The sequence below is a fragment of the Caloenas nicobarica genome, chromosome 1, assembly GCF_036013445.1.
Source record: "Caloenas nicobarica isolate bCalNic1 chromosome 1, bCalNic1.hap1, whole genome shotgun sequence".
Lineage (NCBI taxonomy): Eukaryota > Metazoa > Chordata > Aves > Columbiformes > Columbidae > Caloenas > Caloenas nicobarica.
The window spans coordinates 76630834-76647407 of NC_088245.1; the positions used below are offsets into that span (position 1 = coordinate 76630834).

Here is a 16574-nt window from a genome sequence, read left to right on the forward strand (position 1 = left end):
GAAAGCTGACTCACAGCTGTGCATGCTCATTCAGTTTTCTGTGTTGATGTGAGGCTGGGGTGTCAAACTCATTTTCACCGGAGGCCACACCAGCCTCGCAGTTGCCTTCAAAGGGCCGAATGTAATTTTAGGACTGTATAAATGTAACATAGCTTGACACCCCTGATGGGAGGCAATTTTTGTAATGAATGCGTAACAGAGACTGTTGTTGTGTATGTTTCTGAAACCATGTAAGAGATTGTCTAGGATGACATATTACTCCCTTCTGAGGTAAGTGGTCTAGAACCAGAATCAACACGTGTTGACTAAAGCAACTCTGGACACTCCTTGGAAGCCCAGCTGAGCAGCTCCTTTCTTTGCTATGACCTTTTATTGCCATCTACACCCTCATTGTGAAAATGACTTCACAGCTATAGTAGCTAATTTCCTTTAACACTACCTTTTTTTTTTTTTTTTCTTAATTTCAAGGCTAGAGGCCAGATTTATAAAGCTCTAATTGCTAGGAGATGTTCATTTGGTATCTGAGTGGTTCTACAAAAGTGCCTGAAGGGCAGGCATTGCAAAGCACAGCTCATAGTCCTTAGTCCAATACCATCCGAAGCCTTTAAATCCACACGCAGTTGCTCAGCTGCCCCAGAAGGCTGAGCTGTTGTCTGGAAGCAGTGAAGCCCCCCTACATCACTACACAAACTTGGCTACACCACAGCCTGACTTGTGCAGCGTCAGCTCAGAGTTGTCTTTGTATGTACAAATGTATCTGGACATGACATTCTGCAGCAGTTTGAATGCCAGAAAACTAGTACAAAAGCATGCACTTTAAAGGCCATTCGGGAGCTCACAGGGTCTTGTGTGGTTTAAGGCCCATGACTTGAAGATTACCTATCCTCATACCTCTATGTCCATGTTTAGATTAAAAAATTATACTAAGATACTTCTAGAAGCATAATATAAATGAAATGTTTCTCACTGATTCTCATCAGGGACAATTGTATCTGTGCCATTTCTACAGTAGCTTGCTTTGAGAAAGATAAATTCTGAGGCATTTTGAAGGGAAAATAACTCTCAGTCCATAGCACTAAAGCAGCCACATCCAGTTCACCTCCTATGAGGCTTCAGTGTCTATGGTGTTGCACCTGTAACAATCACAAAAACTCCTGTAGAACTGACTTGTTTTAGTGGTACTGAATCGCTGAGATGTTCAAATCAGGTCCCTCAAAAATAAACCAGTTTAATATGAGATAGCTGCACAACCTTTATTATGCAGAGATAATGAAACCAGCATATCCAAAGGCCACTCGGTTGTCTGCTTCTCCTAACACACTGAAAACTAACAGTTACTACACAAATACAGTGAAAGCCACACTAATTACTACCTTAAAACAACCATTAACCTTCAGTGCCCTGATTTTACTTAAGACACCATTTAAGTTATGCCCAAAATGTTTCTCTTCAACTTTAATAATGACACAAATAACGAATGTAAGCCTTATAATTAACATGCATAATTAATTGATAGCATTGTTCTTTATTAACATTGAATTTTATTTTCTCCCATGAACACATAGATGTATTCACCTGTCTGTGTCTCCATTTAAAATGAAGGGTGACTTAAGTGAGGTGTGGCAAAGCAACTCACTCAACTTCACCTACAGAAGCAGCAAGAGTTTGCAATGGAATCCAGATCCCCTATGTTCCGGGCCAGCACTGTGCTTACAGGGCCACATTGTGAACATTTCCAATGAAACCTAGGGCATATTACGTTAGAAATTTTCTTTCCTTACAGCTCAGTCCCAGCCACAAACAGTTATGCTACAAAAAAAATCCCAAATTAAAAATTAGCCCTTTTTTAGAATAAAAGTTGCTGTTAAAAATAGCTACAAATTCAAAATTGTGGGAGGATGGAATAGAGATAGAAATGTGCAGACAGCTAAAGCCATCTACAACCCAGTGGGGAAATATTTACAGTGTGGCTAGCTGAGTTATGCAAGGTATCCCATACTGTCTTATCTGGTAGAATTATCATTGCACAATTTGTGGTGGGGATTTACAAAACTGTAATTCTGACCTTTCAGGAAAGCAAAGCCATTAATACGCAGTGCTGACGTACATGCTGCTCATCTTCCTCTCATGTGATCTTTGTTTTGACTCACCCAAAATATTGGTGTACCTCTTGCATTTTTCCTTTGAAGTGATACCACAGCTTGCTGATGATTTTTAGTTATTTGCCTTTTTATGTTACTTCCTTAATTTTATGTGTAATGTATATGATGCATCAGCAAAGTGACCACACATTTCCTTATACTGTTTAGGCTGGCGGTAAGGCAAGCTCGTCTGAAAGTCTCTCCCTACACAGCCTGCTGGGAAGCATAGTGCTAAGAATAAAGATGATACATGATGTCTATATCTACTCATGATCCAAGTCTGATGACTTTTAAATGCTGCAGGATATAATTTTAGAAGCACTGTAAATTTGTGCAAAATATGATACAGTAAAGACCTGTCTCAGAGTTGGCACACTGACTGATTTGCATTGCTACTGAATTTGATGCTAGTAGTCTTTTGCAGCCTGGGAGTGAGCAACTGGCTCTCTTTTCAACTTTATCTCATATGAACACTAAGCAAGAAATACAAACTGTTGCGTTCTGACCACATTGATCAGGCACACAGCAAAGAAAACATTATTTGCATCAATCTTGCCTCCTAGAAAGACCTTGAATCTTGTGCTTAGGTAATGAGAGGCAAGAGATTTATCTTCAGATAGCCTCGTGAGGTGGATTACAGTACTTTGACTATTTTGACACATGGAAATTAAAGCACAGGGAGACTCAATTAATTAAAGTTACATAGAAATCCTAGCAGAAAAGGGATCATATTCCTTAACATCCTAGATATGAGGCCAGAGCACTCATTCCTGGTTACAGGTACCAGAAACAAACAAAAAAAGAGATGGTGACTGCTGATTAATGGCTTGATCCTCAGCGGAAGAATTAAATGCTGTGTTAGGATCATGTGCTCAAACCTCACAGCTATGGCTCATATTTGGCTGGGTCAGTAAGAAAAATTCCTGAAAGTTTATGCGTACTCACTGAACAAACATAAAAGACAGCAGAACAGCAGAAAAGACAGCAGTGTTTTAGAAACACCAATCTACTGCACAGCTGTTTACTGCATTAATACTACACCATATGCTGTTGTTAGGGTATCACTAAATCAGCTTCATGTGATACTTGAGGTAGCATTTACAGATTTCATTTCTAAAACTAAACTGCAGTTGGCACCCCAACATGTGCAAAAAGTCTATCTTCCTCTGAACATGTCCCTTCAACCTTGATGCAGGTTTCTATTACAATGGTTTAATAAAGAGGTGACATAAAACATTACCACGTTTATCTTTTTTCATCAGATACATTTTGAAAGCCGAAACTCCATCATGGTGTGTGCAACAGTACACACGCATCTCAAGACGGGGACATTCTTTACAGTATCTTCAGCTAATAAGTAAGCACATCTGACAGCAAAGACAAGGAGACACCTTCTGACCCTTCAATAATACAAAGGTATAGGAGCGCTTTTTGTAGCGACAGACCACAGAAATACAGATATAAACAGCACAGGAACAGACATTCTTCTTTCCAGGACTAAAACCTACTTTCACAGATCTTAAAATGACAACATTTTCCTAATGCGAACACTTCATTCCTTTTCTAAAATCTTCTTTTCCCATGTCTTATCCAAGTTTTACACAGAGGGGAGTCTAGTGACTTGCGTGAAGTTGGTCCCAGTTTACAGCACTGTGAGAGAATCCAAACTTTTTCACCTACGTTTCTTTCTGCTGCTTCATGGGAACAATGAATATCTACATATTCAGTTACATTACAGAATAGTCTAAGTGTTACAGAAGAGGCCGTGAACATGTTCAAATAGACCACGATGCTGTTAAATTTTTTCTTTTAAACGGGGTGGGGGGGGGGGGTGGGGGGGAAGGCAATCTGCTAAAAATAACTTTGCAGGCTACATATTCTGATTCCCTCCAAAACTCCTCTCTAGTTTGAAGGTAAGTGAAACACTACCGCATGGTTAATCTATTATATTTTATTCTTATTTAGTTCTAATACTGGATCATTCTCACGTTGTTTGCATATACCCTTCGGTAACTGAATGAAGGTCTAACAGCTTCAGCATTTTTGTTGTAGACTACCCTGTTTGTGAAGGATGCACTGCCTCTGGGCACAATGTATAGGTTGGGGGTTTTGTTTGTTTGTTTGTTTGTTTGTTTTTTACAGGGAACTCCCAGACAAACTGCTGTCATGCATTTTGTAGTTCAGCTGTCTTTGAATTCCAAGCAAATCTGATGTGTCTCAAATATGTCAGATGTGAGTAAGCACTAGGCCGGTGATCTGCATGCACGCAGTAAATCCTGTATGTTTAATATCCACATACATACATCAGCTGTGCAATTTGTGCACCATAGGTCCAACATTCCTACATTAGGATTTACTGCCTCATAACACAGGGATGATCTTTCCAAGTGCAGCGAATCCAGGGCACCTGGTTTCTCCACCACACTGGGCTCCAGTTGCTCTTTCATTTGAAACATTATAAGGCAAGTGAAAGCATCCATTGCTAAAGAGATGGCTTCAATTATTGTTGTGTTCCTTGTGGTACTGCCTGCCTGGCTTTTTTGCTCTTCAGAAGCTGGTATTCCACCCTGAGTTATGTTTGTACAACTCCTATTAACTTAAAGGGAAAACAAACAGAGTTTTTCTATTGTTAGTATGGCTCCCTCCACTTCATGTATTGAGCAAAGACCATATCCACACCCAAGGACTAAGTCAGGAATTAAAAAAACTAAACTAAAATTTAAAAAAATAATCACAAAGACCTGAATTCAAGTGTCTGTTGTGTTGGACTTTAAAGTTATTTATTACTAGTATAGCTTAATGCTTTTAACCATCAGAAAATACTAATAAATTTTGCCTCAAAGGCTGGTTAGAAAACTCCACAACTCTACTTTACACAGAAAATTGCAGGTTTGAATTATTTTATTAAGCAAGAAAAAGAAGAAATCAAGCAATTTAAAACACCGTAGAAAAAAATAAAAAAGAACAGGCACCAGTGTCAGGATGCCAGTTGCTTCTGAGTTTACAATATTGTCTTAAAATACAGAATACCAGTTGCCCAGCTGGCTGTTGTTCTTGTCAACCCAAGATGTCAGGTTTTGGTGTACTTTTCCTACTTGCTCTAACCAAAGTTCCAATGTCTGCAGTTTATTATTAATAGGAACAAACATAAGTAAACTACAGTAACAGTGTTGATTTATGCATGCTAGTAGATAGAACTATAAAGGCTGAAAGCAGTTACTGCCCTCGGCTGTTTGCACTGTTGCTTTTCATAAGATTGCTCCTGTAGAAGGGACAGTTGGACAGGACACACAGCCACTAGCTGGTTGCTGTTTAAAATTCAATAAACTCAATTAAAATTAGCTGTAATTTACTCTCTAGTGCTTAGATACATATATTTTCTAAGTCATCGCACCCTCTTCCCTTGCTTTATTGCCTCTTTATATACTTCTTTCAAATGTACATCTGCTACAGACACTTTGTATCTGAAGCTTTCAGAGAAATTCTATTATATTTTAGCACTGTTACAGAAGCATACACAATTGAACACAAATAAAGTAGCTGTTATAAGGCTGAGTAAGCTAAACCAAAACTCTTCACTGACCTTTCTAGAACTAACAGAAGTCTTAACTTTAACTACCATTAGCTTTCCATTCATGCCTCACCAAACAACCAAAACAGTCTTCATTTTGGTAATACAAGCAGATCTCAGGGGGGGTTAGAATTTTTATACTTCCCCATCAAACACCAAGAGGACTTAAATATTCTGAACAGCAGTACCTGAGCTGTCATGCCCATAAGCCCAGCTGGGAGTTCTGCCTCAGGTCTCATTTATGCTGCCAGGAGCAGTGAGATTGGAGTTGCTCTAATAGAATGAATGAGGGATGCGCAGACAACAGCCTTGGTGCAGACACAGCTGTGTCCTCACTAACTAGCCCCGTGCGATGTTGGGGCACGGGTGGTTTCTGTCGCCTAATGACCACCAAAAAGGTAAGTCAGAGTCAGCTCTGATGGCAAAGGAGCAAGTCAGAAGGGGATGTGCTGGGTACCTGCCCTGGCAGGGGCTGGGTGCCCAGGCCTGAGCTCACCTGCAAGATGCCCCATGCTGTAATGAAAGTTGTTACCATGCCAGACACAGAGGGGTGGCACCCAAGAGATTGAGAAAAGGGAGCCAGGATAAATGGCTTATTGTGTAAAAAACAGGTATGGGTTTAAACCTGAGCACTACAAGGACTGAACGATCTGTGTTGCTGGAGGAGCTAGCTGTGTGCCCCCTTCCTTACCGGGGTTCAGGGCAAGGACAGCAACGAGTGCACCTGACTGCTGCTGCTCAAGCCCCTCTCTCGCACATCTCCCCAGCCGGCTGCCTGCCTTGAGGCCGGGCCTTGGCGCTGCCGCAGCACCGCAGAGCCCCGTACTGCGGGCTGAGCTCTGAGGTGAAATTGAGGAAGGCAGGTCCTTCTGCCCTCTGCCCCAGCGGGCTGCAGCCCCAGCACTGTGTGCGTGAGGAGGCCTGGCCGGGAAGGAGAGGTGCTGCTGCGGGGCGGACAAGCCCGGCAGGCAGCGCAACCCGGAGCGGGCTGCGGCGACCGGACCGTTACCGGCCGTTGGCACCGCGCGCTGCGGCTGCCGCGCATGACATCACCGCGCGCGGGGCCCATGCGCCGCCGGGCGGCGCAGCCCCGCGCCCCCTCCCCGTGCGTGCGTGGGGGCGTGCCGGGGCAGGGGCTGCCGCGCCCGCCGCCGCTCGCCCGCCCTCCAGCCCGCCCGAGGCCCCCGCACCTCATCCCGCCCCCTCCCCAGCCCCCGCTCCGCGTCCGGCAGGGAACAGGATGGCGGAGAGCGAGGCCGAGACCCCCAGCACGCCCGGGGAGTTCGAGAGCAAGTACTTCGAGTACAATGGGGTGCGGCTGCCACCCTTCTGCCGGGGGAAGATGGAGGAGATCGCCAATTTCCCGGTGAGGGACAGCGACGTCTGGATCGTCACCTACCCTAAATCAGGTGGGTAGGTAGGTAGGCGGGCGGGCTCTCCTCCCTCCCTCCCTGCCTGCCTTCCTTCCTTCCCCGCTGGGGGTGGGTGGGTGGCGGGAGCGGCTTTCCCTCTCCCCCGCTCACAGGGTGGCGGGCCCGGGGAGGGGCGGGAGGCGCTCCCTCGGCCCCGGCCCGCGGCGGCCGGCGCTGCCCGGCGGGCGGTGCGCAGCGGCGGCCCGTGCCCCCGCGGGAGGCCGGGGCGGGGCCGGCGCTCTGCCGCCACAGGCGTGTGCGGGGAGAGGGGCTGCCCTGCCGGCCGGGGGCTCCTGGAGCACCTCAGAGTTCAGGGGAGCGCCCGCCCCCGGGTCGCGGGCACGGGCGGGCCGTGCACCTCCCTGCCCTCGGGGGTGCCCACCGGGTACCAGCCAGCGGCGGGTGCTGCTGCCGGTGGTCCTCGCCTCGGTGGTCCCGGTGCACGCCAGCCGAACTGCTCTGGAAGAGAGCTGCTGCTCCAGGCAAAGAGTATCTCGCTCTTCTGTGTTAAAAAATGGGGATGTGTATAGCGTGCATGCGGATTTCTGATGTGACAAGCGGGTTTGCTGTCGGCTCTGCAGACCTCCGTGTTGTGCTCCCGAGGCGGCTGCCCAGGTCGTTCTGGGAGAACATGTGCTCCGAGTACATTCTTGCTGCACTGTCTGAATCACCAGGAATATCTCCTGTTAGCAGCACCAGTGTGCTTTTCTCCAGTAAATGCATCCTTTGGCTATTTGATACCATTTGGGTGTTTGCTTTTAATATCCTGTTTCTTGATTTCTTATCGTCTCCATTTCCAAGTGAAAACGTTTGAACAGAATTAACACAGATAAAATGCTGCCTGCAAAGAGGCAGACAACATGGTAGCTTTGTAACCCACCTGATAAAACCAGAACTGAACAGGGATGGATAGGCTCTTTTCTTGAGTGACTTTTTTCCTGGCAATGAGATGATCTCTTTCTAGAAAATTCAGAGTCCACTGGAGATCATAACTATTAGCTCTGTAAATACCCTTGTAAAACGATGTTTTGTTATTGTAGGTTTCTGGCTTATTTTGTTGTATGAAAGGCCAACATCTTTCTTGGTGTGCAGTTTCAAACATATAGACATTTTCTACAATGCAGCATCTATTATGTTATAATTTCTTAAGCAGTTTCAAATATTTGTCTTCACATTTTTGTGGTATTTTGTTACTAATGATGCTGTTAAAGACCAACTAGAGCTTGATAGAGGCATAGGTTAGATAAGGGATACTATGTAGACTGATTACCCCCAAAATGCTAGGGTTAGAAGCAGACAGCTGCATCTTATTGTTCTTTTAAACTGTTTTCTTAAAGATTTATAGCATGCAGCAAGAGCGCTATTTAATCCTTTCAGTTTTAAAATTTCAGTTTTGCAACTCTGAGTTTACAATGTTCCTGTGTTAGTGTAGCACCCCAGCTTCATATTGGTGGATCGTTAAATATCCTCAGCTAACCTCTGTTTCCAGCAGCCAAGCACAATATAACTAATACGTCAGCTGGCAATAGCTTGGTTTTGATGGCTATACAGTTGGCCATGGAAAGCCAGCCTGCATAATCATATTTAATTTGCTATTATTTTGTGAGTATAGCAACATCATATTAGGTCTCTTGGGGGCCCCAGCTGAGGCCAGTCACAGGGAACTGTCCACTTAAAAAGTTAGTAGCAGTGCTTACTATAAGTGGATTTTCTAACAGTGTGTAAGAAGGAAAAGGAAGGTTGAGAGCTGGGGCACCAAAACTGAAGGCAGAGTGTTGTGTGGAGGAGATGGGGGAACAGCCTTGGGATAAAAGTAGTATTTTACTTGCCATGAAAGAGAATATTTAGGTCTTGAGGAATCTGATGTCCTTGTCATGGGAGTAGGCTCTAGACAGTAATAATAATGTCTGCAAGCTTGACCTTCAGGTGGCCTGATGTTTACTGACACCCTTGGAACTTGTTTTGTCAGCTGATCCTATGTGGCTTGCAGCTCGGTGCCTTATTTAGGGCTTCTGAATCAATTATCAAAGGCTCTGCTGACTAGAGACAGGCATGTCAGTAGAAATTAGGCTGTCCTAATATCGTTCCCACTGATTTAGCCAAGGTCATGTAGGAAGCCTACAGCAAAGCCAGAAATTGAATCCAGAACCCCAAGCTTCTCTGCATGACCTTAACTTCATCTTCTTGTCTCTCAGTAGCATTGACAAAGACTTTTCTGTTTACTGGAACCAATCAGAATTTTCATAATATTGCTGTAATCAAAAAAGTAGGTTTACAAAACAGATTTCATGCACAAAATATAATTATTTGGCGCGAAATACTTTTGGTCATTTTGGTGATATTTAATGTTAGAACATGGTTGGGACCACTTATCTACTTTCTTTTAATGAATTACATTTGAACAAAATTTCAGTAATATTTTTGACAACAGAATTTTAGGAAAAGAAAAATGCACCAGTGTCAGATATGTTCAATGGAAAAAAATTGTTGTTCTTAAGGAAAGCAGTTTTGTTCAGTGTTTCACCAGCCCTCCATCTGCTCAAATTGTGGAACATATACAAACAAGCCCTTCTGCTAGATGTGTGAGAGGCCAGAGCTTCTCGCTCTTACTGAGCCCTATGCTGCATTCTAATAGCAGAACACTGCATTGGTTGCTGTTGACCATGTGTTGGTTTATCTGGCAAAGAAAATACACAAGTGGCTTACAGGGTCAGGACTGCTTCGGTAATCCTAGGGACTGGTCAAGTAATATGTATACCATTTTGAAGACATTATACTCTGCAAGACTATATGATACAGCTCTAAACATAAGCAATGCAGATAGTGCTTGGAAATAGTTATGGATATTGTTAAAGTGAGAGTGACCCAGGAAAATGTTGGTCCAATAATGGTAGAAAATTGAATGTACCAGTGGCCTTACTGGGAATAATGTAATAAGCCTAATGGAAAATGAATCTGCTTTAATGTGATTTTCACTGATGGATGCCTAAATAATGATACTCCTTATATATTTAATTATTCTTAACACCTGTGTCCAATCAATGGTAACAGCTTTCGGGAGCTGCTAGAGTAGAAGCTTATGCCTAAAACCCAGAGACTGATTTAGACATGTAAATATGTGGAGGTGCATATGTGCTTGTGCATATCTATACAGCAGAGCTGTAATTACAGAAAACATTTTTATCATGATGGGTAACTTAAAATCAGGTGTGCTTCTGCTCTTGAAGAAATGACAATTTTTATCGTTCATGTAACTTTGTAGCATAGAATGGGCAGGCTGAATGGGACGCACTGAGATCTACAGTAGCTGCCAATGTAAAATGGAATACCATTCTCTATAGCATTAAATAATTGGAGCTCACACAACATATTCCTTCACAAATAAGATACAGATGAAATGTTCAAGGGAAACGCTGTGCCTTTGTCACAGCTTTCCTTGCACCCTCTCATACTGTGGGTTTTTTGCACCCTACTTGAAAATTAAAATTCTTCTCTATGAACTTAAACTACAGAATTAATGAAATAAGCAAATTCTTTCATGGTGTTTCCTCAGTCACCATGTTAGGAGCTAGATTAACTGTCTGTTGAGGTCAATGATTTCAATGGAATTCAATCAGTCCCCAAAGTATAGTATTGAGTCCAGGTTCACTTAGTATTTTGCTGTGTCTTATGATGATAACCCCTAACTGTTCATGATCTGTCCATTTGCTTTACTCATAAGTGGTGCACAGTAGCTCTCTTAATACCATCTTGTATCTGTTCTGAATGAATGTCCATTTTGCGTTCTTGGGTCAAAGCCCACAAATTAATGCTTTTTGCAAAATTGGTAATTTGAGAAAGTGAGCTATTTACATTAATAATGAAGCCATCTCTCCCATGTTAAGTATTTTGCCAAATAATTTCTGCGTTCTGTGTGGGAAAATGTCATTTGTTGGGCAAACACCAGCTTCAAGTCCGTAATTCTTGTATTTAGCACCAGACAACAGGTCAGAAGAGCGAGTGCTGGGTTTGGCCTTTACCGATCTGAAGGTGATTTTTTTTTTTTTTTTTTACAGATAGCATTTTGAATTTTCCTTGCAGCACTGGATTTTTATAACTATCCATTAGCTTGTAGGGAATGTGATGGCTGACTCTAGGCCTTTGGCTTAATGAAGTGCCAACAGTAAATTTGCAGATCAGTTCAAGGAGAGTTTTCCCGTATGTACGTTCACTGAATTCTCCTTTTTCGGGTTCTTTAACACTTACCTCCAATGTTGTATGAAGTCAACCAGGGAAATTCAAATTGAGTTATCCATTATTTTATTTGCTTAAAAGATTCTGTATGTACAGAAGAAGGTCATGCTTCTCGATGTATCTGCTGGTAAAGTGCATTGCATGCATTGTGGATTTTCTGTTTCCTCCCATTCTGTGTGCCTCTCCCACTGCATGCATACCACTCTTTTATTATCCTTTTCTATTTCCAGCACTACCAAGTGGAACACCTCCTCTTGCTGGGACACCAGTAAGTCCCAGTCCCTTCCCTGGCTGAGAGGAGGAGCTCTGATCATGGTTCTGGCCTTCCGCTTTCTCTGACACATGTCAGGGGCTGTGTCTGCAGTCTTCCATGGCCCATTTCCCTCATACTATAATCCCTGTCGATCTTTGCTTGCCAGAGACACTGCATGCCCCAGGGTTTTCTTCTGTTATGGGGAAACAGTATGATCCATTGACCATTACAGCAGTGACAATCACAGCTGCTGGGCTCTGAACCAGATACAGAGGGTACGATGTAAACCCCACTTCTCTTGTTTGTCTGTTTCTTCACTAGAGTTAATAGACTTCTGCTCATCAACATCTAGAATATTCTTTGGATCAGACTTGGCAGTTGAAAGTTATTACACTTTGGGCAAAGTGATGCTTGAACCATTGGGGATGTAGACACGTGGTTTTTCTTTGTCTGTGAAAATGGTTTAAGGATTTCTTATTTCTGGCCTCTTGTTTCTTCCCCTACACCTTCCAATCCCTTTTAGCTGTCTATGGGACCATGTTATAAAAATGTATTGGCAAAATGTCTTGATTTAAGAAATACACCATAAAGAAAATGTACCAAATGACTATACCTTGTGTGAAATCTTGCTGTGTTTATCTTGTGCAATCCTGCGCTTCACATTTTCCCCAGATCATAAAAATCTCTTGGCAGAGATGTTATATTTACCAGCAAGGTTGGTTTCTGGTTCTTTAAACATTAATGTACTGCACAACAATACCCTTATTATTCAGTATAAAGAGTATTACCGCTTGACTAAAATTACATGGCTACACATGACCTATGCTTGCAGGGATGTCCTGCAGTCTGTGGACATCTAACCCACCTGCTGACATATCTGGATTTACCTGCTGTAGCAAGCAGTGAGTATGGGACAGGTCAGCACAGAGCTATGTCGATTGAGTATTATGCCAGGGAATCACTGTACCTGTGTCCCGTGTTACCTGCCTGTGGGCAGACCCCACTTACGGCTTGGTAAGGTGTGCTTTTTCGTGCCGTGGCTTGCTGCCTAACTGGCTAACGTGTCCTAGTAGCCTCTACATGATGTGACAGACTGAAAAGCCTGAGCACAAGGGATACAGTTCTTCCTGCCTACCCAGATATGCACAGGTCCAACACTGCCAGCAGTCCTGATTTGCATAGTCATCAATGAGAGGAGAAACACGCTGAAAGGTTGCTCCAGGATGTGCCCAAGCTGAAGGAGTTTCTAGGCTGGGGGCTGTCAGACACAGTGTTGTGAAGCAGCTGTGGTGGATTGCAGGGGTTTACCCTGGTAATGGTGAGTCTGAGATGGTCTTATGCCATTGTAGCTAAGGCTCCTCAGGGAACATGAGCATCCACATGGATGTTTGTGTGTTAAATCAGTTGACTTGCCTTAATTTCCAGTGTTCTCCTGTGGAACTCCTCCCAAGAATTTTGTTGGTATTATTTTCTAACAACAATGTTGCAATGGCAAAAGAGCCAGATTCTGCTATTCTGCATTAATGGTCCTATTCTATTTGCAGGATCTTTGTGCGCTGAGCTTGATCCATTTTCATCTAAAGAATCTACATGTTACTGGCCCAGAGGCATGCCTCAAGAAATCATGAGGTGGGCTCAAAATCCAAGAGGTTTTTATACAAAATACATGTAGGATTTTTTCCCTTTAACCTCTGTTTTTTTTAAGGCAATATTATGCACACTTACAAGCTCTTCCTTGCGACATGGAATGATAGGAAACCTCAGTTAGTTTCATGAATGTGGATGAACAAGTTAGTTAATGTCTTTAAAATCAGAATATGGTATTTAACGTTTTTTACAATAAAATCGCAGTTACTTGGTTTATCCTGGGTAATTTTCAAAGCTCAGACATCATTCCATTTTAATGCGATATGAATGTGCATCAATTCACATACCAACTGGCCAGAAAGAAAAGATGATTTAGGCAAACAAAAAGGGAACGGCAAACTGCATTAAGTGATGGAGATATGTTTTGTGAACTGTTCTTTTAGGGACTGATGTACAGGGTCCATATTTGAATCTGATTTCATGCTCTTGGTGACTGAAGTCATGTTCCCTCCACCAATTAGAAGGGTAAATACTGTGCTGCTTGAACTCACTTCACTGAATCACAGAATACCAGGTTGGAAGGGACCACATGGATCATCTGGTCCAAACTTCCTTGGCAAAAGCACATTCTAGACAAGCTGGCCCAGCACTCTGTCCAGCTGAATCTTAAAAGTGTCCACTGCTGGGGAATCCACCACTTCCCTGGGGAGATTATTCCAATGGCTGATTGTTCTCATCCTGAAAAATTTCCCACTTGCGTCTAGTGGGAATCTCCCCAGGAGTAACTTGTACCCATTGCCCCTCATCTTTTTCCGTGTGACTCCTTGTAGAAAGGGAGTCTCCATCTTCTTTGTAGCCACCCTTTAAATACTGGAACATGGTGATGAGGTCTCCCCTAAGCCTTCTTTTCTCAAGGCTGAACAAGCCCAGTTCTCTCAGCCTTTCCTCATATGGCAGCTTCCCAGTCCTTTGATCATCTTTGTGGCCCTTCTCTGGACCCTCTCCAGTGTATCCGCATCTTTTTTGAATAGCAGGGACTGAAACTGAACTCAGTATTCCAGGTGTGGCCTGACAAGCACTGAGTAGAGTGGGACCACTCAGGTGCAGAAAGTAACACCTGCAGACAAGTGTTTGTGGAGGTTAGGGCTGCTGGGTTCCTGTGCTTTGAGAGTCCTTTTGAAATGAGTCTGTCTTTTGTTTTATTTATGAATAGCTCAAAATACCTTCTGGTATTGACTCAGTGTTAAATACTGCTAGACAAAGGAATGATAAATAAAAACATCAAATAATAAGTGATTGAAGACAATGTTAACTTTGCCACTGATGCATTTAACTTTATTTCAGTGGGAGTAGGATTGAGTGGGTCCTTACATGCCTCAAGCAGGAAATAAAGGTGGGGAAGAAAAATCTGTTGTTAAGGAACACTCGCTTTTGTTATCTGTCTAGCAGTGTTTCTCTCATGAGCCTTTTATCAAACCAGTGAAGAGATGTCACTAGAGACAGAACAAATTGTTCGGAACAGGAGGAATTCTCCAGCTACCTAATAGGTTTCACTGAGTCTTTTGCAAATGTAGCATAATTGCTTCCCTGCTGTGAAGTAGTACAAAACTTAAGCAACTTGCTTTTTGAAAGCAGGCCCAGGATGTAATAAAAAAAAAAAAAATACCCTGTGTAAAAAGTGTATTCTGGACATGTGAAGTCACTGTTGACTGGATTAGATGGTAATGACCTCAAACACTAAAGAATTAGAAAATGATACAAATCGACCAAGCCCAACAGCCAGTCATTCTCATTTCGTGTTAATGTTCATCTTTCATAGTGAAGATAGTAATGAAAGGAAGCAAAATGCTTGAACATTAGACTGAATTAGATTAAGTGCACATAATTTTTCATTCTTATTATGCAGTCTTTTATTAAGTGGAGACTTTTCTCTTATTGGGTACAGTAGGGATTAATACACCCCATGCTGAGGGGGAGGAACTACTGCATGTTTTGTCCCATCAGTGTTGCTTTAGAAGTGATGCAAGGTTTGGTACACTGGGTGTGTGATGTGACTTTTTGGCTAGAGATTCTGTGACCTTGGATAAGTCTTTTAATCTTTTTGTCTACATTTTGCACTGGAGGCATGTGAAGGTGTCTATTGTCTACCAGAATTTTTCATGTATAATGATAAGAAATTCTCTTGGTCAAAGGGTGTCTATATTTTTATAGAGAAACTAGCAAGTTATGGCTCTGAAATGGAATTAAGTATCTAGGTATTAAAGCTGAGCGCATAATGCTAATATGTAGGGGTATGTTTTTCCCCTCAGTAAGATGGAGCAATTAACAGAAGATTAATAATGTGAAGCACCCAAGATCTTATCACTGACCCTATTTGGAGTTTCTAGAACATCTTGGAGAATCCAGGAAGGTGGGGCACAAGAGCTGAAATAATTATGGTTCTGTACACCAAAGTCTTTTACAGACTTTTACAAAAGAAATAAACCATTTATGTCATGTGTTAATCGTGTAATATATTGCAGATTCAGAAGCAAGAGAAGTGTTTTTGCTGTGTGCAGACAACATGGCACAGGAAATGGTCCATTATTATAACATTTTGGGCAAACTGGGCTGTAGGCTTAGAAAAGCCTGGTACTGCAGGTACCAGGGCAGTACTGAGGAACATCAGGAAGGAAGAATGTCACAGGGCTGAAAGTGTGTAGGGCAGGTTTAGCTAGTTAGGTCTGAGGCAGTGACTGAGATCTTAAGGGTTTAAAAGTAAAAGGAAGAGCACTGGAGAAACAACTGAGGAGGGATTTTTGTCACTAAATGCCAAAATCCATCTATAATTTGAAGAATGCAAGCTGATTTAATGTGCTTTTATCCACTTGCTGTTTATAGTGCAGGATATGAAGGCCATCATCCCTTCTAAGGCGTCAAATTCTAGGTGATGTATAGTGACATTAGGTCACTTTATGGGATATAGACAATGGTGCTGAATTAGCCCTTCACTGCATGCATAATAAATTCATAAAAGCCAACAGAATGTGACAAGCATGAAGCAGGTGAGATGAGAATCGTGTTCAGAAGATACACGCTGACTATACATGCAGCAGTCCAGATTTGGCAGTATGTTGACTGCTTTGCAATGTCGTATTGATGCAAGGCAATCATAAACCCAGGTTAACCATCCAGCTAAAAACCTGTTTACTGCTGATTAGGGTTGCCAAAGTGGCACAGAACAGCTAGAGGCATTGCTAAAATTGGCTTGCTTTATGCATATATAGCTGAAGTGCACATTAATAATGATCAATGTCAGTGCTACTATTGGATCGCCAGTGCTTTCTATCAGAAATAGTGTGTTCTTTTCAAGGATTTTGTTGCAATACTGAGAAAAC

General features: G+C 42.6%; 1 protein-coding gene across 5 annotated transcripts in view; it reads left to right on the forward strand.

Moving 5' to 3' along the window:
• Positions 1-6780: 6780 nt before the first annotated feature.
• SULT4A1 (sulfotransferase family 4A member 1) overlaps positions 6781-16574 on the forward strand; it is a 34032-nt gene continuing 24238 nt past the window's right edge. For all 5 annotated transcript variants that reach the window (XR_010606912.1, XR_010606911.1, XR_010606913.1 and 2 more), the window contains exon 1: positions 6781-7121. Coding sequence is in view for 2 of the 5 variants with exons in the window: in XM_065643756.1 (XP_065499828.1) it covers positions 6953-7121 (169 nt within the window). In the remaining 3 variants the exon portion in view is untranslated. The remainder of the gene's footprint in view (positions 7122-16574) is intronic.